The sequence below is a fragment of the Megachile rotundata genome, chromosome 6, assembly GCF_050947335.1.
Source record: "Megachile rotundata isolate GNS110a chromosome 6, iyMegRotu1, whole genome shotgun sequence".
Taxonomy (NCBI): domain Eukaryota; kingdom Metazoa; phylum Arthropoda; class Insecta; order Hymenoptera; family Megachilidae; genus Megachile; species Megachile rotundata.
Genome location: NC_134988.1, coordinates 2,781,879 through 2,808,267, shown reverse-complemented (window position 1 = coordinate 2,808,267; position 26,389 = coordinate 2,781,879). Strand labels below are relative to the sequence as shown.

Genomic DNA, 26,389 nt, shown 5'->3' with positions numbered 1-26,389 from the left:
TAGATAAGGAAAGTAAACTGAATCACACAGGATGCAGCAGAAGTTTGATATAAACTTCAAACACGATAATTTCATATCAATTTAAACAAAAAATTATACTGCAAGTAACAGCCATAAAAGTTAAATCTGTTTACAATTGTTAGATACATTACGAAGATCATAATCGATTAAATGTATATTTACCCTATTTCAAGTTCGACAATTTACATCATTTCGAAAACTATTTATAAAGATTACCATAACCCACACGTATACATAAAAATGGTAAATATACATTAGAGTGTAGGCTACATGTTACATTTTTAACTTGTGACAGTTCAGTATCAACATTTTATTTATTTTATGTCACATTTAATAGAGCTCAATCGAATTTTAACCATAAATGATTAGTTTTCGCTATGCATACCCATATTTAGTCAAATATGACATTATTTTTTTGCTCATTTCGACTTTATTTTACTTTTTTTTATTCTTACTAAGTTTTCATGGTTTGTATTGTTAATTAATAAGAAATATAAACTTTTCCGGATCAAGGGCCGTTCTTTTTCAAATATTTTTAAATATATTCAGTTCATATTTATTTTTCGCTCTGATTTCGATTTGGTTAACAAAGTAAAAGTAACTTTAATCTTTTCTCAGTGAAAACTATTCCCCAAAATTTTCATTTTCGCAATTGTTACACAATGAAGCAATGATTAGTTCTTATTTATAACACTTTTATTTATGAAGCTCTACCAGAGAGTATGCAGAAGTTACACTGAACAACTTGTGTTCATGCATGTTGGAAGGAGCTCCTATCAGAAAGAAAATAAACAAAAGATAGCTTATCTATGTACTATTTCTATATCTTTATTTTTATGATACTACAGCATAAATCGACCAATATTTTTGCATTCCGAATAAAAAAAGGATAAAGTAAATTTCAAATATTATTAAAACTGCACCACGAAATCCATAGAAACAGTAAAAGTATCAGATTGCAGAACAGAAATAATGAGTATGTATAAATTACACTGTTATCAGTTATTCTCGTAATAATTAAAAAGTTATATACAATATGTAGGAGTAGTTATAATATAAATTATAATACATATATAAATTATATATGTATATAAGTTCTAGTACTCGACCAGATATTTGCTATTGTGTGAATTACTTAAGTAGATTTCAAAATTGTTATGATCAAAGTCATTATAAGTACGCTTTGAGAATATTGAAATATTTATATTATACTAAAAACTTAAAATTAAGATTCGATAGAAATGTAAATACTGATGTACTAGATTGTTGTGTTGATGCTGATTGGGCAGGGGATATTATTGATAGGAAATCTACAACTGGATATCTTATAAGAATGTATGGTAATACTATTTTTTGGAAATCAAAGAAACAAGACATTGTAACGAAATCATCGACAGAAGCAGAGTATGTTGCATTGTCTGTATGTGTGAGTGAATTGAAATTAATTAGAGATTTATTAAGTGTTTTTGGAATTGAAATACAAAATCCGATCCGAATTTTTGAAGATAATGCTGGCGCGATATGCATAAGTAAATATGGAAACTTTACGAGAAACTCAAAGTACACGTATATAGAAACGCATTATCATTATGTTAAGATAGATTCGGAAGAAAATCCAGCAGATATCTTCACTAAGTCATTAGGACGAATTAAATTTGAAAAATTTAGAGAGGTTCTTAAAGTGTGTTAGAATATAAAAGAAAAATTAAATGGAAATTGCGAATTATTACAAAATGCTAAATTTAAGGAGGCGTGTTAAATTATTAATAAATTTAGCATATAGCGACATCTTACAGTATTAGAAATGATGTGCGATGTTAGTAACAGAATAATTGAATATTAGAAACAGAATAATTGAATATTGTACTTCCGTCTTGTCGTTATGAAAATGTAACGACTCTGGAACCTAGGTTCAGATAGTTACTAGCGCTAGGAAGGTAAAGAGCGGCTTTTACCAACTAAACGACTCGTTTTAGAAAATAATTAAATGTAAAGATTGTGGGATTCGTGTGGTGTGCGGTTAAGGAGTGAAATCCACAGGTCAATATCTTTCAACAATAAGGTTTATTCAATAAGATAACGAAGATGATGAATTTAACAAATAACAAGTAACAAATAACAACAAAATATGAAAAGTATACTGGTTTGATCAAAAGAAACTAAATAGATTTTGATATAATATTAATAATAGGAATAATAGAACTTGGCAAATTAAATAATACGTAATAGGTAATTGTGAATCCAACTAAATCTGATTCTAACTAGTTAATACTTTATATTATTTCGACCTATGTCTGATTTAGGATGAAGCTAACTTCGCTTTTATATAATTAACTGAATTCGGTATTCTATAAGATTTGATTCTCGGTTTCGAACGCCATCGCAATGACAAAGTTTATCTTGATTAATACGTTTGTAGTTTATATAATGAATTATTCTTTTGTAAAATTAATAATATTAGCGCGTTATAGTCTACCGCAGCGAGGAACACGACCTAAGTGTGATTCTCTAAGTGTACCTAAATACGCTTTCGCAAAGTTAGACAGATTAATGATTTTATCTGATATCTAACGCGGTGTAGTCGACTACTGAGATTACGCTAATGACAGAACAATATTCTTTTACTAATTCAAGTTCAAAATTTGTTTGAATCTAATTGAATTATTTCCTCGGAACAGTTACTCTTTTAATCTGGCTCGACAACTAATTGTCCATGACCCTTTTTGTCAAAACGAACACTGACAGCCAAAACCAGATCGCTTAATTGGGGAGCCTGTTGTTCACTGGCTACTAGAACGACCCAACGATACAGGAAAAGGGTGAACAGTATAAGTTCGACAGGGTAGTAAATCAATTGATTCTAATATAAGATCGTAATTGCTGAACTGCCACCCAAAAGACACGGGCTTCAGAGACCAAGCCGCTCAAATGGGGAGCCTGCGATAGCTGGCTACGAAACTACGAAAAATCAAATTTGAGTAGCTGAGAGCTATCGTTTCGATATCTTAGCCTTTCTTGGCGCTAAGTATAGCACTCTCCTAAAGGAGTTTCAGATACGAGACCGTTTGAATGGGGAGCCTGTTGTTCACTGGCTACTAGAACGACCCACGACCAAGTATCCAAATGGCGTATACCCGCTTTACCAGTCAAGTATTAAGAATCGTTGCGGCCCTTGACAGCGAAAACTGTTCCGGTTATACTTATCTGAAAACTTCTAGCTCGATCGACTTCGAAAACTGTTCTGCGATTTTGGCGAGTTTCGCTCGGCCTTTTATACTCGCCAGTCTGGCAATTTCTCGGAAAACCCCCATAACGTCGAAATATATAATTGTCGTATAAATTCGCAATTAGACATTAATTATGAAAACGAACGATTTAATTACATTTTCAATATCGCATTCTACTCGATGGTTTATGTTGTTAATATAAAAGTAGTATTTTAGTAGTGTTTTAATGAAATTGCATTTTCTGTCTTCCTCTACGTACTACGCACGACTTCTATACGGATAGGAGCGAAATGTATAAGCATACGATGCTTCTAGAACATTCCATTGAACAATATTATAATTTACAATATTCACTGCAATAAACTAACATCTGACTCTATTTCCGGATAACATAATATTAATACGCCTGATATATATTGACTGATTTGTTTAACTAGTGGTTTTTAATAACTAATAATGTCCTAATTGTAAAATGTATTCTTATCCTTCTCTAGGATTACGCGAGAATACTAGGAAATTCGGGGCGAGCATCGCGGCACGTAGGCACATCGCATTACGGAATTTTCCATATAGAATTATACATTTATTCGAATGACTATAAAATAATACATTAATTTTGTTTTTAATTGTTCTAACTTAACTTGATTGTCTTTGTAAATTACATTATCCTTTCTAAATTGAAAGCATAAAATAATTATTGAAAATTGAAAATATAAATATAAATATATATATGTATCGGTTACCGACCGTTGAACTGAATACATAAGGTAATTGGTATATAATGTACTGTCGGTAATAGTCTATTATTGTCGGTAACTAAACTATTCTCACAGTGGGTAATGAAATTGAACATAGGACTGCCATATACAAAAAAAACTTTTCCCGGGATGTTACAAAAATGTAAGCGTTCGTGATGTTTTTAATGAAGAAAAAGTAATCCCTGTTTAAATGGTTAATCTTTAAGTTAGAAAGTTTGTTGTTTGTGTTCTTTATTAAATAATTTGTTCGTGTTCAAAAATGTATTATTAGTTTTGTTATTTTCCATAATTCTGATTATTTAACAAAAACCACTCTAGGATTTTGTAAAAGTCGATTTTTTTTTTTTTGCTAAAACGATACTTTAGGATCTTAAGAACAGAATGCCGTTTGATTTATAGTGGAAAACAAATTGTAAATGGTTCAATTATCAATTTTGTCGCAGCTCCTCAGAGCGCGCACTGAATACTCGCGCGGTATGCTGCAACTCATCGCTTTCGTATTATTGTTATTGTTCCGAAAACAAAATAATAAACCTAGACACTCCTAAGCCTTATTACGCCTCTGCGTTACACGCGCTAATTCCTCCCGTACGGGATTAGTCCTATCGCAACGCCATCGATCGGATTAAAGGTTCAATCGATGATCGTCCCGATTTTAAAATCAGATCCTTATGAACCTTGAGCGTAGTCGACAGTATTAGTAATTTCATCCAGAGTTACAACCGCTTTAAATCGCGTTTTCACCCAGAGTTTGTTAGTAACGTTATAATCATCTAGTGCTTCATTGTGAGTGTGTGTATAAATCGTTTATTAAATCATCTTGTGAACGTTTCAATTTATATTGTTTTTTTTTATTTAACCAAATTCACGTGACTCTTCATGTGCCATCATGACTCTTCATGAGACCTTTCTGTGCTCCGTATCGTCGCTAGGATAGAATTAACGATCCAAAAATCGATCGGCCGATTCGAGAAATACTCGACGGGTAAAGTGATCACGAATCAGTTATCATTTAAAATAATAAGTTTAACTGTTACCTACAAAACAAACAAAAGCATCCAGAAAGCTAGAGGAGGTGGCAAACACTGATCTAGATAGCCAAATTTATGGTACAGGCATTGTAGATTAGCAGTGTGACGTTGTACGACGACATTTGATCTAGTTGCTTAAGGACTATTTGTCTAAGGATTATTATTATTATTAAGTATATATGGTATGGTGAAAGACCGAAATTGGAGAACATTCGCCGGTGAATGTCGACATACACCAAATACGTCGGTGAAAAGCCGAATATTTTATTACATTCTTGTACATTCGGACCTTCACCGGTGTATGTCGACAATGACAGATATGCTCTGGTGAAGGTCCGAAAGAGAGGAGCCGACAAAGAAGCGACTGGTTCTCTCCCGCCAAATCCTTTGTTCTGCTGGGAGTCAGTCAGCTTTGTCAATCTTAATGCAAGTTTTGATAATGCGAGCAACGTTTTCTTAATTTTTTTTTCCAATACCGTAATTTATACTGAATGGATACTGCAGTAAATCGTGATCTTTTTCTTGAAAAGTTAAATGCATTAATTGCGGGTAAACGAGAAGACAATTGTTTTTATTTTTCTCAAGAAAAGTACTCTAAAATACTTTCTGAATTGGTTTCTGCTAAAACTAAGTGCAACACACCTTTGGATTACAGACGATCAAAACGTTTTGACATTTTAAAAATTAATGATGAAAGAAAATTAATTGTACCATTAAAATCAGGGGAAACGAATATACAGTATTATGTTACTGTTAGAAATTTAGAGTTTAGGTAGATGTATCGGACGAGAGTAAGCCATGTGCGCTTCGTCAGAGAGCTGTCCGGGGCGCAAGGGAAAGTTTATGAGTCTAGAATACAATGTATAGTTTTTAAGGGCCATATAGTTTTTAACGGCCAGGGTTTTGCCGAGGAGGCATTCTTGTGCAGACTGTGACCGTAGCAACACGTCATAGGAATAAACAAGGCATTTAGCAGTTAAATTGTATTTATTTCATTATTTCTTTCTACTCCGCTCGTTCCTTCCTGATTTTCTTACATTACCAATGAAAAATTGTTCGATATACTATATGAAACTCACGCCAGAATAGGCCACGGAGGAAGAACACGTATGCTTAGAATGTACTATGTGTTTTAAATTCTTAGTCTCTCCTCTCAGAAAGAGAGGCGAAAAAGTTACGTCACCCTTGTGACGTTTTATAGCGACTGAATTACGGAGAAGAAAATATAAATCTCCGACATGTTCAACATTCACCATTAGTGCATGGTGAATGTCGACATTCACCGGTGTAAGTTCGAAATAAAGGTATTTAGCAAATATTTCGGACATACACCAAACGACTATGTGAATGTCGACATTTATCAGATTTCGGTCTTTCACCGTAACATATATATTGCGTTTCTGACATAATTAGTTATAAAACACAGTTCCGCGTACGGTATAAATGAGGTAGCATAAGTTTCACATTCCTTTGCTCCTAGGTCCTCAAGTTCACCCTTTATCTTAACCTTGTAACGTAGCCGTTTCCGTAGCCTGCGCTGCTAGGCAGCGCGGTGGAGTACGCGGCTCACGGGCCCCCTTGTGCCGGACGCTTCAGCGCGCCAGGGTCGACGCGAGGAGGCCGATCGCGGAAGGAAGGGGACTGGTCACGGGTACAATAGAGAACACACGGTTAAGTGCCATCTGTATCTATTTATTGTTATTTAAATCCGCCGGTGGCGCGGGTGGAGTCGCCGGCTGTTCTGCGGTCTTCGGCTTCTAGAATATACAAATATCGGTGTTAGGCGCGGTTGTTGATACAATATGGCGGCGGTGGCGGCGCGGGTCTTATAACTAACGCTTACAATATAGTCTTACATACTACGCGCTTATATACTATTCCTACCTATTCTTACAATCTACCTTATAACTAAGTCCGACGCGGCGTTCGCGGTTCGGTCGGTCGGTCGAACGCCTCGCGGAGTTCGCGGATCGGTCGGAGGAACGCGTTCGCGGTTCGGCGGAGGAACACGTCGCGGGTTTCGCGGTACTTATTCTACGGCCGGTGCGCGATCGAGAAGAGGAGGAGGGGAGGATAGTAAAGAACACAGGGTAAGTGGCCACTTCTGGCCTTGCCTTGCTCTTATTAAACCGAGAGATGTTCCAGAGTTAGCTTCCCGGCGGTCCGGTAGACTCCGCGCCGTGGCCTAGCCTCCGACACGGTGTCCACCCCGACTTACCTACCCCGGGCCTGGTCGCAAACGGTAGAGAAGTCGATAGACCGGTGTCTCGCGTCCTCCACTCCTATTGAGCTGGGCCTTGCCGCTTGCTCCACAGCCGGTGGAGGCGCCGAGGGTTGGCGTGGCCAGCCCCGGTGCGTGGCCTTGCCTTCGCACCGGTGCCGACCTCCAGCTTTCGCAGTCCGAGCCTTGTCCGCAGACTGGGGAAGCCGAAGTTGCCTGGAGCAGACCTCCTAAGAGGTCCTGTCGGGGCTGACGCCCCAAGCCAACTCATCGATCACGCGATCGATCGGTGATTAAGTGTACCGGGTCTCGGTGGGGGGTCCCCACCTCGCGGTGCGCGGCTGACGGTGCGCGGTCGACGACCCGCGGTTGACGACCCGCGGCTGACGGAGCGCGGTTGCCGGGGCGCGGTTGCCGGATCGTGACGTATACGTCACAACCTAAACATCACGCAATTTCCAGACAATAACAGATCTTAACTAATCTCCATTTATCTTTTCTTCTGACACCATCGGGCTATATAAAAAGCGCAGTTCGAGTAGCTTCGCGAGCAGTAGCAGTCGGACTAATCACAGGGTTCAATCCCCTCGTGCTGGTCTCTGCTAGTTCCCATCCTAATTCCACCCATTTCCTACCAATTCCAAATTACACGTTTCATTTATATTACAATTCTAAGTTCATTTGTATCAGTTTATATTCCGACATCATCTTTAGTATTGAATATATTTTATATTTAGTTATATTCGCCTTTAATCATTTCCCATAAACCCGAGATTTCTTTACGAGCTTTTGATTATTTAAAATACGTATACTCGATTACGCTGGATCTGGTGGTGCGAGACATAGCCGCACGAGATCCATTATCCTGCGAAGTTGAGATAGGTAATCCACATCGCCACGGTGGTGCGAGACATAGCCACACGGTGCGCACATGATGTGTTTGATGCCTTTGCATTTTTAGTCGGCTCATAGGGAGACAAAGACGAGGAGGTCGTAGACACCAATTACGTAAGATTCTACGCACCCTATACCTGCCCTGTCTAGCTCCTATTCCGCAACCAGTTATCCGCGAAGTTAAGTATCATTATTACCTATTGATATACCTGTGAAGAAGATCACAGCAAAGAATCTACTATCTTTTTTTTTTGTTTTTCTTTTTTTTTTGTTTAAGGAAGACAGAAATCCTATTACGGACACCTGGGAAGATAGCCTAGGTAGTGTGGAAAGACTCACACTTCCGGCGCTCCCCTAGTGGGGGCGGTTTCCACGCATACCCACTAAAACTGTTTCCCGCTCCCACCCCCCGGGGGGTGAGGGGTGGCGGTAATTCAACGAGCTTCATCGTCCTTGGATATGTTTCACTCGCACTAGGCCGTTGCTTGCGTTAGTTGAAAAAAAAAAAGAGACTGAACCCCGTCTTCCGCGTATGCTCTGAATGCAGAGAGAGGATGGCCTTGCGCGGTGGCTCTTGGCCCAGGTGGTTTCGTCAAGTTCCTCGGGGAAGCGCTCCAGCTTCCAGCTTCATCCTGTAACACCACCTGCTACCGCCTCCCATCGTGTCCGAGCATGCGGTCCTAAAACCGCGACCTCTCTCCACCACATCACACCTACTAAATTGCTAATGCTCGATATCGCGTATATGTTAGCCTAATTTCCCCCCTCAAAAATTAAAAATTTCCCGTAGCTTTACGCAATTATTAACGTCTCTATGTTTAACTAATATGGCCCCTAACCTTATACTTCAGTCTCTATTTCCCCGAACGATGTAGTTTCTCCTTCCTCTCTCCCGCCGATCCCGCTCGGTCCCCATTGTCGCCCCCTAATGGTGCCATGACCAAGCTGACGACTGAGTTCCTTGCTGAATTAACAGTTGATCAGAAGGGTGCATGGCTCAATTTGGCCTCTCTCCCTTACCTCCCCCGCTCCGTCGGTCCCCGTTTGTGCCCCCCCCCCATGGTGCTATGACCAGGCTGACACCGGTTTCCTCCCTTGCAGATTTGAGTCGTTTGATCGGTCATGTCTCTGTTTTGTTTCTCCGCCTCTTCCACTCCTGCTCTTCCTCTTCTCCCTCTCGCTGTCTTCTCGCTTCTTCCCCTCCTCTTGCCGTTTGAAAAGCACGCCATGCCTCCGCAATCTTACTTGCTGCCGCATCCTTTCGCTTCACCCTTTAGGACTGCTCTCCAAGCGCTTGCAGCGTTCCTTCCTCCGCCATGCTGGATATTCTCGATCCGGCCCCTTTGCTCCACCATCGTTGTGACTTCGGAGTTTCCAGGGCACTGGAGCGTTTTCCGCTGTACTCGCGACACTTTTCCGCCATTTTCCCGCTTTTTTCACGTATATTCCCCTGTACCCGCAACACTCACAGCACTTCACTGCACTCCCATAACACTTTCTCAACACTACACTGAATTAATTGCCTATCTGTTAATTATTTATTATTTATTTATTAATCTACTAATCACTTCACCATTTATCAATAATTGATTAGTTAATTATTAATTAATTAATATTATTATTATTAATCTCATTCACTTCATTTATTTATTAATTAATTACTTCTTTTCTTCACTTCGTTCCGTGTTGTCTCGCCTCTTCCTCTTCTCCTCCTCACTGTCTTCTTGCTTCAACCTATCCGCTTGCCATTTGAAAAACGCGCCATGTCTCCGCCATCTTGCTTGTTGCCGCGTGCCTCCGCTTCACCCTTAGGCTTCTCCCCTAAGGACAGCTCTCCATGCACTTGCGGCGATCCTTCCTCTGCCATCTTGCTTGTTGCCGCGTGTCTCCGCTTTATCCTTAGGCTTCGTCCTTAAGGGGCGCTCTCCATGCGCTTGCGGCGATCCTTCCTCCGCCATGTTGGATGTTTGCGAACCGGCCTGTACGCTCTACACTTTCCCTGGCGCAGAGATGCCCACGTATTCGTTCGATATATCGAAGTTTGCTCGACCGACGCTATTATTTATTTACTATCAAATCACGAAAATACGAAAATAGCCAAAACTAATCACCGCGTGCATTCAACATGCCTCATTCGCCCTTTCCCCGCACTCTAAATCCCTACTGACATTTATATTATTTAATTTATTTAATTTCTGCGACTTTCTCTCGCAACTTCGACATGTCGCACGACCACGTATTCGCGCAAGTCCTTCTTCGAGGGTAAATTTCACCCTTAAATTGCACTATTTTCACTCGCGATATATAAAAATAATCGTGTTTAAGTCGCGCACATAACAGCGGTGAACAGAGAATTTAAGGATTAAAATGTTCATAAAACTTTAGATGCGTTTTTCTCGAAATCAGTTTCTTCATACTGGCAGGACGGATTTCACGGTGACTATTGCATGGATTGAATTTAAATTTTTACAATAGCTTCACAACAATATTGTCTTTTGGAAGTACGTAGCCGTTTTTTGATTGAATGCAAATTTTTTTTGTATAAACAATTTAGTGCTCATTTTTCATGCAAAAAGTCGATTCATTTCTTAAAAAACGCAGAACTTCTACAAAAATTGATTCTACCAACTTTGACTTTAATTCGAAAGTCAATTGTATACAGATTATAAATTCTTTTAATTTTTTATTCCACGACTCATACATAACGCGAAATCCGTCCTCCCGTGGCAATGTTTTCACTAAAGCTGTTTTTGCCGATCGGTTCTGTCGCCTCCATTTTGTACGAAAATAACAAAAAAAATTATTTTGTTGTATTTCAATATGTGTTAAATAAATCTTCTGAAAAGAAACTCTTTTCCGTCTATCGTTCGTCCAAAATAAATTGTCAAATTTGGGCCTTTTTTCGGGCTCTAGAGTGGTTTTAACCCTTAACGTGCTTGCAGACCGGCTCGCACCGGCGGACCCGTAAGAGTTGACGTACAGTGAAATTAAAGAAAAATTAAAAGAATTTTACGAACCAAAACCACTGGTAGTAGCGGAAAATTACAAATTAGTGCAAAGGAAGCAGCAGGAAGGAGAATCAGCACGATATTTTCTAGCTACCTTACACAAGCTGTCGCTAAATTGCAAATTGGGACAGTATGCACACACAATGCTACAAAATTGCTTCATATGTGACCTGCGAAACAAGAGGATCCAGAATAGGATTCTAGGAATGGCGGATCAGGACCTGGAAAAGACGATACAAATTGCAACCATGATGGAGTTGATAGAGCACGAAGCAGCTTCGAGGAGAGGAAACAGTCGTAGCTGTTGGAGCAGCAACGAAGAAGGTGCCATTTAGCAAAATTTAATACAAAGAAATTTGAACGCGGGAAATTTTCGAAAAATGGCGCGAATAACGAGTGTGAAGATAGGCGCGAATCGAGGCGCGATAGTCATTTGATCGTTGCTATAGATGCGGTAAAGATCATTACGCGTTCGCGTGTAAGATGGATAGATCCATCAAATGCTTAAAGCGCGGGAAAGCAGGGCATGTAAAAAAAGTTTGCAAAGCGAAATCATTTCCAACGAATACAGTAGATTACAGGGAAACGACGAGCGAAATACTTTCAGTACAGGAACATACGCAATTTCGCAAGAAAATATACGTTACGCTTAATGTAAATAACAAACAAGTATGATTCGAAATAGATAGTGGCGCCGCCGTTACTTTAATGTCAGAAAGCGACGCGAAAAGATTGTTTGCGGGCGCGCGAATACAAAAGACAGATTTACATTTAATATCTTTCTGTAAAGCACAGATACGCGTGTTAGGATATATAACTGTTAAGGTAAGGAGCGGTGAGACTTTGCGTAAATTAAACATTTACATTACTACGCAAAATCGCGAACTCGGTAGAGAGTAGATATTGCAGATGAAAGATCATTACAAAATACAAAATTTTGCAAATATTTTACAGTCAATATACTCATTGCAGATTATGGAGAAAGCCGAATTGCAGAGATTATTATGGGAGTTCAAAAAAATTACAAATCCAACAGTGTCGAAAATTTCGAAAATACAAGCGCGATTAAAACTAAAAGACAACGTTCGTCCGATATTTTGCAAACCCATACCGTTTCGCCTACGTGCTCAAGTCGAGGAAGAGCTTGAGAAACTGGTAAATACAGGAATTGGTAAATACAGGATTGCGCGGAATGGGCTACACCTATCGTGCCCATTCTAAAGAAGAATGGCGCAATACGTTTATGCGGGGATTACAGCGTTACACTAAATCCGAGATTAAAGATCTACAAGCACCCGTTACCGACGCCAGATGAACTCTTAACACAAATGGCGGGCGATACGGTATTTTCAAAAATTGATTTATTACAAGCATACTTACAGTTAGAAATACGACCGGAGGACCGCGAATTACTTACAATCAATACGCACAAAGGACTTCACAAACCGACGCGACTGTGGCGTCGATTAAGCGGTCGCCACGTCCCTGCTTAATTTATTATATTTAGTTTAGTCTTAAGGTTTTGGGTGTGAATGAGATGCGTTAACGAATTGTTTGCCTGAGTCCGAGTGAATGCTGCATAGCGTTTGCGAGAGGATGTTTGGATCATCAAGTCGAGTGTCGCGTTGGGTATCCGAGTTCGAGAAATGCCTGAGAAATACGCGTGTATCGTTGAATGATTGGTTTAGAGTGAGAGTGATTCGGTTTGGAAGAGGAAAGAATGATTCCGAGTTAGAATGCATCAGGATGTGTGGGGGAGAATGTTTTAAGGACAAAAGTCAGTTCATCACTGCGAGTCATAGAGTACGGTCGTAGACCACTCTTGTGAAATAAAACGGAAAGTTAAAGGTGGAAAAGTAGTCTTGCTATTTTTCCCTGCCGAGTCTTTATCCCATACGACTAATGTACGGGGTAGCATCAGAGCCAGCGATATGGCAACCCACAATCGAAAATATTTTAAAAGACATTCCGGGTGTCGTAGTATTTTTGGATGACGTACGTATTGCAGGTGTAGATTCGAGAGACCATTTACAAAAATTACGACAAGTCTTCGCGCGATTACAAAAATACAATATATGGGTTAATGTAGATAAAAGCGAGTTCTTCACAGATCAAATAGAATATTGTGGTTACATAATTAATAAAAGCGACATACATAAAGCACCAGATAAAATAGAAGCAATTAATAATATGCAAAAACACACAAATATTACAGAATTAAGGAGTTTTCTGGGAATGGTATATTACTATGATCGATTCATTCCGAATTTAAGTTCAATTTTGAAACCATTGAATACATTGTTACAAAAGGAAGTAAAGTATGAATGGTCTCACGACTGCGAAAAAAGTTTTTAAGCCGCAAAGAAGGCTTTTACAAGCCCGCGAGGTTTAGTACATTTCGACCCTAACCTTCCAGTTACATTAGCGACAGATGCAAGCCCATACGAAGTCGGAGCAGTTCTTTCGCATATTTTTCCGGACGGTTCAGAAAAAGCTATACAATACGCGTCAAGGACATTATCAAAAACGCAACAGGCCTATGCACAAATCGACAAAGAGGCATTTGCAATAATTTTCGGGATTAAAAAGTTTTACCAATATTTACAGGGATCTAAACCATCTTTCCATTAATTACAATTACAGACCATTACACAAATATTTTCACCCGTAAAGAGTTCGCCAGTATTCACAGCCACGAGAATGCAGCATTACGCGTTATATTTACAAAGTTTTAATTATGATATACACTATAGAAAGTCAGAATTACATGCAAATGCGGATTGCTTATCTAGACTTCTAGTTCCAGCTACCGATACATACGAATGTGATACAATTGACGAATTCCACAATGCTACATTCAATACATTGCCGATTACAGCAGAACAAGTTTCACAAGCTACATTAGAAAACAAAGTTCATTCCTTACATCCACTCCTCAACACTCCCCTGAGCCGATTACAGAAAGTACACCTATAAATACAAATACACGTCCTCAACGTACGAAAAACTTACCGAAGCGTTTCGAGGATTATTATTTACTAGAAAAGAGATAATTGCAAAACATTGCGTTTACCTATAGTTTTTTTATTTTACACGAGGATTTTTATTCATAAGTAGGGGAAGTGTTATATACGCAATTAGAGAAGTAGTCCCACCAGCGTACTGCACGACGCGATCACGAAGGCCGACGGGGACACCCAAACGGTACCGAGCGAAAACTACGCGGAATTCGATCGTCATTTGTTGTATACCGTTTCTTTCCGCTCGGCCGTGCGTTGACCCACCCGACTTTCAAAAATTTTATTTCTTCAATTCGATCGTATTTCTATTCGTTTGTACCCGTTTGTACCACCTTCACTTTTATTTGTACCTCAAAGTGTTCGTTTGTACCGGCCTTTGAAAAAATATATATAGGCTTAGTCCGTCATTTTACATATACAGTGTTCTCTCCATAAGTGTGAAAAAATCTGTAGCATTAAAATAAGAATTTCTCCACTATCTCCACTACTGGTTGGATCCCCTTCCGAATCAATCAATTCTTAAACGTAATCGTTTACGGAGCTGACGAAGATCGGATATTGGTGAGACTCGTACTAGTGCAAACAAAAGAGAACGTTGTAGTTTTCTTATTTCTTATTATTTTTTCGTGAAGCTGTTACCATTTTGTTAGCCTCGTTTTGCTGATTACAATGACACCAAACACGATAAATTTACTATCATAATAACTTGTGTAGTAAACCATAGACTTTACAGACTTTTACATTTAAAACGAACTTTACATTTACGGCGGAGATACGAATTCCTCGTATGAGCTCGCTATACAAGTATTTATAATCGTAATTATATCGTGTTTAGTATTATTTTAGTCAGAAAAACGAGGCGAACACAATGGTACACATTTCATTAACGAAAAACAAAAAATAAAGAATTTTAATTTTTGAATTTAAAAGAGTGAACTCGAACGTGACCTTTCAGGTTTGCTGATCGTCTCGAACCCCAGATTCTATTTTTTTTTATGTCGCTAGACTTTTCTACATTCGGCTCATTACAGACAATATGGTAATAATTTTATAAATTTGAAACTTCAGATTTGAAGCCACACTAGGGACCCTTTACATTATGCCAAAAAGCCGTGCTAGTAACGCCTGCTAGAAAGTATTCGAAGTTTTATAGTTCTTACCTTGCTTATATTAGGCCTGTTAGAAAGAGAAAATAGTTACTTTCGTTTCTTGCCTCCCTTTTTAACGACAGATCTAGTACAGGCAAAGTAAGAAATGCAAAAATATGGGCTATTTACTAAGCTATGTTACTAATATGGCTTACTGGCATCATGTGAACGATCCCTATTGGAAATAGGTTCAAGAACTAATTCTTTACGTACTAATGTAATCATATAAAACGTTTCTTTATTATTTCTACTGTACATAGAAGATCTGAGTTAATCAAATTAACGCTGAAGTGATGTAACAAAAAACTAGATTAAAGAAAAATCTATAGAAATACCTCGAATTGTTTATGTGGTTATAAACTATTTACGCTGTGAAATTTACATATGGATTGCTTTTTATTAAACAAATAATCCAACAGTCCCTTATGAAGAGAATAGTGTACTGTATATAGTAATTTCTCTCATAGTGAGAGTTTTTATTTCCGACCTACGTTACACTATGACAATAAATACTGTATAAAAAAGTCCAAGGAGATGGCTGGCGCGACTGTCATGGTCGAAATTAAAGATGAAGGTTTGGACTTTATACTGCTGTAAACAGTATCACCAAAAAAAATGTGGCAACTGTATGCATTTCGTCAAACTTTGTAATTTTCAATATTGCAAACATGATCTCACATTTACGGTGTTATAGTGGTACGGATGCATCAAATCTAAAATCAAACGGGAGGGTCTTAAAGTAGAGATCTCAAGTTCTAATTTAAGAAATAGAGCATAACTTTGCGATGACTTTTCACGGAGTTATCATCAGTCAAATTTGGCCAATTTTTGCTTAAAATTTTTGTATGCCATATATCTTTTAAGCAGTGTATTTTGCAACACATCGGGCAAAGCGGCAAGACCTTTCGTTCCGTTGTCGTTGAGATGTGTAGTTTTCGATTCGTTGCATGGACTTTCTCACCCTGGTTCCTGCAACGCAAAAATTAATTACCAAGCGGTTTGTATGGCCTTCAGCAAATAAGGATTACCGCGATTGGGCGAGGCATTGCGTTGCGTGTCAGTGGTTAAAAATTACGAGGCATGTAGTAACACCCGTCGGCAGCTTCGACAGTTCCACCGAAAGATTTGAGCATGTGCATATCGATATAGTTGGACCGTTACCTGTATCGCAAGGTTTTCGGTATTTGCTAACGTGCGTCGATAGATTTTCTCGTTGGCCTGAGGCTATTACGATCGTGCAAATTAATGCGGAAACGGTCGCAAACATGTTTAATAATTCGTGGGTTGCACGTCTTGGAGTACCGTTAAAAATTACGTCAGATCGAGGGCGTCAATTCGAATCGAATCTGTTTAGTGAACTATTGCGTTTAATCGGTGCGTTTCATCTCCGAATGACTTCCTATCATCCTCAAGCAAATGGGATGGTAGAGAGGTTACATCAGCAGATAAAAGCAGCGATAAAATGTCATGAGACAGTTAATTAGGTTGAAGTATTACCAATTGTCTTACTTGGCATTCGTACAGCATATAAAGAAGATTTAAAAATCACGTCAGCGGAACTCGTTTACGGTACGGACGTACGTTTACCGGGCGAATTTTTTGTTGCGGGCAAGAAAAATACGCAGACAGTTTTCGGCTACGAAGACATTTTGCGGGCTGAAAACCATCATCTGCGTCGCGCCATGGCACAAACAAAACTTTCGTGTTTAAGGAGCTGTCGACGTGCCCTTTTGTATTTTTACGACACGACGCAGTCAAGGGTTCGTTGCACCCACCGTACATCGGGACGTTTAGGGTAATTAAGCGCGGAGACAAGACATTTGTGGTTGAAATGAGAGAGTAGGAGTCTACCGTCTCAATCGATAGGTTAAAGTCCACGTTTATTAGAAATGAAAACATTAGTGGACGTAACCCACAAGTAATTGATGACGAGGTGATGATACAGACCAATCGATAGTAATGCCGACAGACATACATACGTTACGGTCCGGTAGGAGGTTCGATTTCCAGATCGTTATCAAGCGGGATTTACGTAAGTGTATATATATATATATATATATATATATATATATATATATATATATATAGTTTTTTTTGTTTGTTGTAATATCGGGTACTAGCAGTAAGAATTTATGTATCGTGTTAGAAAATTCCTAGTGACCCACCCCAATAAAGCAGAGATAACGGGCACATGGCCGTCCTACGATGACCACCACGGGATAGAGGCCTGACGCTGTGACGTCCGGACCGTAAAATAACCCTGGGGCCTTAAATTTCGCGGGGACTAGGAAACCTCGCGGAACGGAAAAAGGGCATTCTTCTACAGACCTTGGAAAAACATTCTTCTCTCGAGATCTACCTGAACCTGGCACCCGACTTTCAAAAATTTTAATTCTTTCAATTGTATCGTATTCGGCTTCGTTTGTACCCGTTTGTACCATATTTCTTTTCGTTTGTACCCTAAGGGGTGAAAAGAGGGTGAAAATACCCCAGCACCTCACTTGAACATGTTTTATTTCTTTCAACGCCATCATAAAAAGGAATGTTTGTAGAGGTTTGTACCACCTTTACTTTCGTTTGTACTTCAAAGAGTTTGTTTGTACCGGCTTTTGAAAGAATTCCCTAGAGGTACCTTCGTCAATTTTGGAATTTTTTAAATCTTCTTGGTGGTGCTCCTTCCTCTTCGCCTGTAGGGGTTTGTACCACCTTCACTTTCGTTTGTACCTCAAGGGGTACATTTGTACCGCCTTTTGAAAAAATTCCCTAGGGCTAAGTCGTCGCCGTGGGGTTCCGCAGGGCTCCATTCTAGGGCCCCTAATGTGGAATATAGCGTATAACAGTATACTAAATTTTATTGAAGATTTGGGAGCCATACCCGTATGTTACGCCGATGGCACTCTGCTCCTCGTGAGGGGAAGTAGCCCTAGGAAAATGGTGCACAAAATGAATAGAATACTCAAAAAACTAATAAGGGAGCTTGAAAATAAAGGGCTATTTATTGCGCAGCATAAGACTGAAACGGTTTTGTCCTGTAATAGCCGAAAAAATAACCACAGCTTAGAGATAAATATAAAGGGCACTAAAATTGTAATTAAAGATAACATCTTATATCTCGGTGTGGTTTTGGATTTAAGACTTACCTTTAATGCACACTTTCGTAGAGTTGAGGGGAAGGCGTCTAACGTCCTTCAAGCACTGTATTTTATCGAGGGTGACTGGTCCCAAACCTAAAAAAAGGAAATTATTAGTTTCAGTGGTCGTTTCTATCGTGTTACATGCGGCTCCAATCTGGATAGGGGCACTGGAACGGTATAAGAAGAACCAAAGAATCATTGACACGATTTATAGAAGGTGTGTCCAATTAGTGTCCGGGGCATATAAGTCCTCCTCTGGACTGGGTGCCGGTGTTATTGCGGGTTTGCCCCCTTTGGACCTGACAGCTGTTATGAGGGAGAATACATATAGGGAAGTAAGAGAAATAAGAAAACGAGATGGGGTAGTGTTAAATAGGGAGAAAGTCAATATTAAAAAAGAGCAAGAAGTTGCGCTCCTAGAAAGTTGGCAGCATAAGTGGCAGGAATACCCGGAATCTGAATGGACCAAGTTGCTCATCCCCGAAATCCAGGGGTGGGTTAACCGTAAATCGGGGGGTTTGGACTATTGCCTTGTCCAGTTTTTGACTGGACATGGCACTTTCAACTCTTTCCTTATAAGGATAAGGAGAAGGACTTCAGCCGCATGCAGATATTGTAGGGAGGGGGACGATACACCGGCGCATACGATGGTCTTTTGCCCATCTTGGGCGGGGGTCCAATCCCAATTTGGAATTAATTTTACTGTCACTTCGGGGGAGGATAAGTGTATAGAATTGATGAGCATTATGCTCAAAGACAAAGAGGGTCTGCAGTCCAAACGATGATCTCGGTTATTATACGTCATAAGGAAGAAGACGACAGAAAAGCCGGATTTTAAGGCACTTACTATATGTTTCTTTTATCTTTAGATGACGGTATTTATTTATCTAATTATGTATCTTATTCTATTTACGTTATTTATTTTATTTATGTTACTTATGTTATTTATTTTATTTATTATTAACCTGCATGTTTGTTTTTTAGTGTTTCTAGTGTTAATTCTTCGTTCATCCTGCGATGATAATTTTTTTGGTCTTCCTCCAACATTTAATAACATACTTTTACAGTATTTTTTTCTTAGTCTCTGCACTGTCGACTGACTAACACTACAAGTTTTCGCCGTCTGACGCGTTGACAAGCCATCATTCAAAAAAGAAATTACTTTTTTTAAACAATTTGAAGCAATTTTCTTCATATTTGCTGTAATTCACTTGCGTACTTTTTTGTTCAACTGATTGCTAGAAACTGAGTGCTGAGACGTAAACTAATATTTTCTAAACATTACAAACTGCTGGATATAAACATATCAAACTGCTAGATATAAATATACAGCTGAAACATTCCACATAAACATTGCTTTTAAGGACCGGTGCAAAACCGAGTCAATCCATTTTTTTTGCCCGTGCTAAACTTAATTGTTGAAAAAATTTCTGATGTTACTTCTAACTGTAATAAAACTTACTGTAATGTTCATTTTTTAATATTCTTTTACATTCTTAGCAATAAATAAAGATTTATACAAAATTAGTGGTTATTGGTTCAGTTATGCTCCTTACTGTATTTACTGCCTCGTATTGATTTCGCCATCTGCTTTAAAGACCCAGCACTGGAGGGCAGCTCGTTCGAAAGAGCGCGAAGGTGTTGCGAAGGAAACACTCGCATCAGGTTCTTGAACGAGTCAAATTGTTAATACATGGTAGACTATATGGTAATTATGGATCGTGTAGACCGAATATTACATCAAAGTATTATAATGTTATAAATGCCTCAAATTCAATCATCTTGCGAAGCATTACACAATTATGCCACACGCGTGCGGACACTCTGGTAGCAATCACAACTCCAGAGAATGTAAGCAAAAGGATAAGACAAAATGCATAAACTGTGACAGACACAGACTAATTGACAATAAACACAGCATTAGATTTTAATGTATGTCCAAAACTACTTAAAAAGAAAAATGATCTTGCGCGGAGTGTCGACTCTGCGCCATGATGGAGGGTCATAGTCGCACAAGGTTTGGGGGGTGGGCTCGACAACTCGCCGATGCCTCCACAGGCTCCATCAAACCCACTACAACCACAAACTGATCGCACAATAACAACCTGTGATAATCGAAAAAACAGTCAATCTGCACCTAGCGGAGTATCCTCCACTGATAACAACCAACAAAAAAATAAACATTCAAATGGGGGTATAACAATACCACCAGCCAATGGAGTATCGCGAAATCTAACCCTCTCTCCCCCCCCCCCCCACAATTTATGGGTAATTTAAATCAACTAACACAAAATAGTAATTTATTTGACTATGAATAGTGTGATAAAACATTTAATTTACAGACCACCCTTCTCCCGATCACGAGTTGCAATACAATGTACAAAACATGGGCAAATAAAACTAATGACTTACAATAGACATCACTCAAACATTACACGCCGATTTTGATGAAATTTTTACACGTCATAAAATTTAAAAAAATATTTAACATACTTTTCTTTTACGAATGAATACCCACTTTTAAATGGTAAAAATAACCCTTAAAGTTGGGGTTGAAATAGTTATTTTCACAAATATCTCAGGATATTGTTTGCAGTAAATGTGGCGGGAATTTTTTCTTGTTGAATTTATAAATTAAACCTTTTGTCCATACTGTGTCAAAAGCCTTTTCTATGTCGATTAGACATGCACCTACTGGTTTGCTTTCGTTGAGGCTCCAGCATATGTCCGTTGCTAATTTATTAATGGCATGCACCGTTGAACGACTCAGTCGGAAACCGAATTGTTGCTGCGGTAGTAGATTATTGACTGAAACAAAATTATTAATTCCATTGTTTATTATAATTTCAAATAACTTGCCGATATTCGGTAAAAGACTTATTGGGCGATAATTTTCCATTATGGTCGGGTCCTTATCTTTCTTTGGAATTGCGACCACTTTCGCAGTTTTCCATTTATCAGGGAAGTAGTGGTTATTGTTCGGCCGCGAACCGAAACCTATGCCGCGGCTAAGCAATTTAGTAGGCCACCGTCAATAGTTTTTACTTCGGAATACGGGTCACCGAGTACCCTATTGTCTATCAGATCCGGTCCGAACGAATCTTACCGTAGAATGTACATACCATAAATCAGCTAACAGCTGAATTTTTCGTTTTAAAAACAGTTTTGGGCAAACAAAAGCATAGAGTTCTCCCTAACCGTTACCTTCGGAAACGCGAGGGTATTTAGGCGATTTTTCGTACAACGAAAAGGACAGTCGAACGTTGAAGCTTGCACGGTTCGGATCGAGAGTCGAAAAAGTCAATCTTGACTTAGAAGTTTCCGCGTAACGCAACGTAGCATAACCAATGCAGGATGGTTCGGAAATCATTCATGACGCCATTCGAGCAAGACCCTGCACTCCTCGAATGGGCTACGGTAGGGTGGTTAAGTCATACACTGTACATTGTTCAGGCGAGACCTACACCCTCGAACAGGCCACGGTAGGGTGGTTGAATGTACATACACTGTACACTGTTCGGGCGAGACCTACACCCTCGAACGGGCCACGGTAGGGTGGTTAAACGTACACATCAACATGATCCGAGTGAGTCCTACATTCTCAACTCGATCATCGTGAATAATCTCACACAACGTGAATTATCACTCAAATCGAACAACATTGAGCGAGACCTTGTTCTCCTCATTCAATACGCAATCAACACAACGTACACATACTCGTACACATTTTCATCGTAGAATCATTAACGAATACATAATTTTGTAAGGGGTTTTTTATGCCGCAAGGCTTTTTCCCCTAATTCGAATCATTCGAGCCAATAAACGATCACAATTTTTAAGGCTCAATTACGATTAAACAATTTTTATTTACCCTCTTCCTCAATCGAATTCATCTATTCCTTGAAACACGAAATTTCTCCATGTTGGAAAGATTTCGACGATACAGTTATTGAGGCAGTTGTTGAATAGGATGGCCAGCATACGGATTATCTTGTTAGGCAACTTTTTTACCATAGCGTTAGAGATCTTATCGAAGCTGAAAGACTTTTTGTTTTTTAATTTTTTCAGCGCCATTTTAATTTCGGCTGTGCTGATGTAATAGCTGTCGAGCTCGGAGGAAAAATCTGCCTTATTATCATCGCTGAATAGCGTTATGGCTTGTATGGTAAAATTGCTTACGATTTCGTTCACTTTGCTATTGATGAAGTTTTCGAACTTTGATGGTGGTTGGTCTGCAAGGTTTTTTGTGTGGATTCTCTTGAAGTATGTTCAAAAAGTGCGAGTTTGTTCTGTGGGCTAAAGTATTTAAAATTGCCGTCCGCGAGTTTTGTTATGGTAGGTTCGATGCCAGCTTCTTAAAGAACATGATAGTCTTGAGCCTTGACGTGAAAATCTGACAACGAGTTATTCGCTTTTGGGCGGAATACTTTAGTGATAGTTTGATAGATTTTATGTGGTCGCCTTGTATCGAGACTTTATAACTTATTATTCCAGAATATTGATGCCGCTGCCGTGTAGCCGCTTTTCAGTTCGTTGTTGATGATTTTGATGGCCTTATTTAGGAATATAGTTAACCTTGCCTCTCGTGTGGAGCTGTTTCTATGGCTTTTGAAGAATCTAGATAGTAGCGTAGTTTTTAGTCTCTGCAGTTTAATGATCTTGCTATTTTGGTATGTTTCAACTGAGTTAGCTGGCTTATACTTTGGGCTATGCTTTTACAGTACATAAAAAATTACCTGTTCTAATTCGCCTACTAATTTATCAATGGCTTTGATTGCCAGATTTTCCTCCAGATCTTGGAGGAGCAAAGATTTTTCGCGAAGCCTTTCCAGTTGGTTTTGCAAAGAAGTAGAAGTTCCGGCTGCTGGAGTAATGTGTTGTCGAACATAATGTCATTGTGGTTTAAGATGAATTGAATTGCCCAGTGGTCACTGTCGTACAGTAAAGTTTGCAGGAAGTAGGGATTGATAAAATTGCCAGTGAAGAACCTTGAGTACGTGCAGGCGATATGAAGCGTGGGGTTGGCTCGTGGAAACGTAGCTTCTTTTGGGAATAGTAGCCTGGTTTTATATATTAGGTCATATTCAGTTAGCCGTTTTGCCAATTTATTTCCTCTTGCATTATTCGTATCACTCAGCCATAAGCTGTGCTTCTCATTTAAGTCACCACGTACTACATAGTAGTTACTTGGTTTGTGCAATTTAAGGGTGATAAATATTTTCTCAAATTCTTTGATAAATTGGAATGCGTTGTTGTTCGCACTATAAGCTGCGATAATATGGAACTTTTTGTCGTTTGTTAATTTCAGGGATACTGCTGAGGTTTAAATCACTCCTTGGTTGATAAAATTTAAGCCTATTCTTGTGAATAGTACATTATTTCGTACTAAAATTGCAGTTCCTCCTGCTTGTGTTGCATTAGTTCTGTCGTTTCTGATTATCGCGAAATTTTTGAATTGCAGGATGTGGTTTGCATCTAGTTTTGTTTCGTTCAGACATAGGATATGCGTGTTATACTTCTCGAAGAAGGCGACAAGGAATGCCCTTCTATGTAAATTTATGATTGAATATACATTTATGGAAATAATTTTAAAATTTTGCAGTGCTCTGGATGCAGTGTGTATCTACGCTGATTGATCTTTCTGTTCAAGGACCATTGCGACGGCCATTCGTTTTGGAGTGTTCATAACCTATTCCACCCATAAACATCTGAAGCAGCATGTCAATTTTCTCCATATTGTCATTTACTTGTTGCATAATTAATGCCAATTGCGCATTCAAGTTGTTGATGGCACTTGTTAGTTGTTGTGCGTCAAATTGCTCACGTTGGTTGTTTGAGTTTGTAGCTGTGGGATAAACTGTTTGCGGTTGAGTTTTTACTTGCTGATTGTTAGTACTTGCTACAAGTGAAGGTTCAGTTTTAGATTTTAACACTTGACTGTGTAGTTAAGGAGCTTGAGTTTTGATTCTGACTGCTGTCGCTGGTGTTGGGATCTTTACCATATTTCTGGTATTGCTGGATTTGATCTTGTTCTTTATTGCTTGCACTCTTGATTTAAGAATTGGGTATCCTCTATAAGAGGCAAGGTGCCCAAACTGTTTAATATTAATGCAGAACACAGCTTCTTTATGTAGGTTTTCACCTAGTTTGCACTCACCTCCCTTGTGTGTATTATTGCATTTGACACATCTGAAACTTAAGAAGCAGTTAATAGCTGAGTGACCAATCCTTTGGAAGTTTTTGCACTGCGGAGGCTCTTTTTTGCTCAGTTTTTCTCATTGAATTTTTTGGTTACATATGTATTTTATGTTTTTTAAGCGAAGTGGTTGCTTGGATAAGGAACGCGATATTTGGCTTAACTAATTTATTAAAGTAAACACTTAAACTAATTTTTCAGACTAGAATTATTAGCTATAAACTACAAACTATAAACTGTAAACTACGGCGGTTTGCCACATAAGAATGCAGTGTCTGAATTTGGAGAAAATTCTATGAAGAAAATTGGCATTTTACGGTTTTCTTTTTTAGATTTTGGTGTTTCGAATAATGACAATTTCTTTGCTTTAATTTTAGTTGGAGCTGCTTTATTGATTTCCTGTGTTAATAAGTCTTTGTCAGATTCAGGATCAATACCTTTTAGCGAATAAAACTGTGGTTTCAATACTTTTGGTGTAAACGTAAAAAATTTCACATTTCTTGCTGTTAGGCTGTCCTTGACTTTGCAATACGAGGTTATGTCCTGTACAATTAACACATGTTTTGAGTTGGAGATTCATTTGATATAGAAGTTATTTCCAGTGCATGCTTTCGCTATTGTCGTAGTATTTTGAATAGATTCATCATGAATTATGATGGGGGGGGGGGGGGGGGGGGGGTGCTTTTGTGGGTTTATTGAATTGGCTAATGTCGGAAAGTATTCCAGCCTTGTTAGTAGGGGCAAAACTGCCTATGGTTGATGGCTCTTCCGCCTCAAGTTGTGTTTCCATTACATCTCTTGTTAAGTTTTCCTTGCTGCGCCACTGCTGACTAGCTTTGTAACTGCAAGAAGCTAAATCACTTAATAATTCGTACTTGCTTTGCATTAGTATGTTGTTCACATTTTGCAATTGCCCATTATTCTCAGTTGATGGTTTAAAAAAAAAAAAATAAAAAAAATGTTATTAGTACTATTATTTGTTGAGTTATACTTTTCAGGTTTTAGATTTTCTATTTCCTGTTTTAGCTGCTGAATAGTTTCTAGCAAAACTGAGATATTACTGTGTTCTACTGCAGTATTCTTGACAGGAATTACCTCCGGTTGAAACGTTGTTGTGCAGCTGACAAAACATGCTGGTTGAGTCAAAGGCACTTAGTTTTTCTTTTTTGCTTTTAAATTGGGCGTTGGTTGAGCTTCAGCTTTTTTCAATCCATAATTGAATTTACCTCAATATTTCCACTCTTCACCTTGATTCGTATATTTGTTAAGGTTACCTCACGAACACGTTTTTCCCCTCTCATCGATGCTCCATCTTGACTGGCTTTATTTTTGTGAGAGATATTTTCATTTTCCTTATCTGAAGTTGAAAGATTCGCCGATTTCATCTCACCATCTCTTACATCTCCCATTTATTACTGGCAATTCACGCGGCATGTGCTTGCCACTCGACAACATAACCTCAATAGAGGTTAAAATCGCGTAATGCTTATTTGTTAGGAAAAACAATAAATTTTCCCTACTTTTTATATTATAGTTACTATAATTGATTCGCTGTCTTTGTAACAACTTATATTAGAAAAAAAATTCACTTGATTGCACATAGATTTCGCTTCATGCAAGCATACACGAGAACCACGAGAATCGATATATCCTGACTAGTATGGCTGTTGGCTGTTAATTAATAAGACTAATTTTGCATTTCTCCATTTGCTGTATAGATTAAAGTCATTA

The 26,389-nt window shown here is 38.7% G+C and overlaps 1 protein-coding gene across 28 annotated transcripts in view; it reads right to left on the bottom strand.

The window, feature by feature from the left end:
* Positions 1-6,708: 6,708 nt before the first annotated feature.
* Positions 6,709-26,389, bottom strand: part of LOC105664020 (uncharacterized) — a 42,460-nt gene continuing 22,779 nt past the window's right edge. For 2 of the 28 annotated variants that reach the window (XR_013038541.1, XR_013038542.1), the window contains exon 3: positions 13,876-18,555. Coding sequence is in view for 15 of the 28 variants with exons in the window: in XM_076532894.1 (XP_076389009.1) it covers positions 16,188-16,297; positions 18,469-18,555; positions 20,019-20,130; positions 21,158-21,361 (513 nt within the window). In the remaining 13 variants the exon portion in view is untranslated. Of the gene's footprint in view, positions 6,795-13,875; positions 26,378-26,389 lie in introns of those variants that run through there. The other 26 variants (XR_013038533.1, XR_013038534.1, XR_013038535.1 and 23 more) reach the window with 26 other exon arrangements.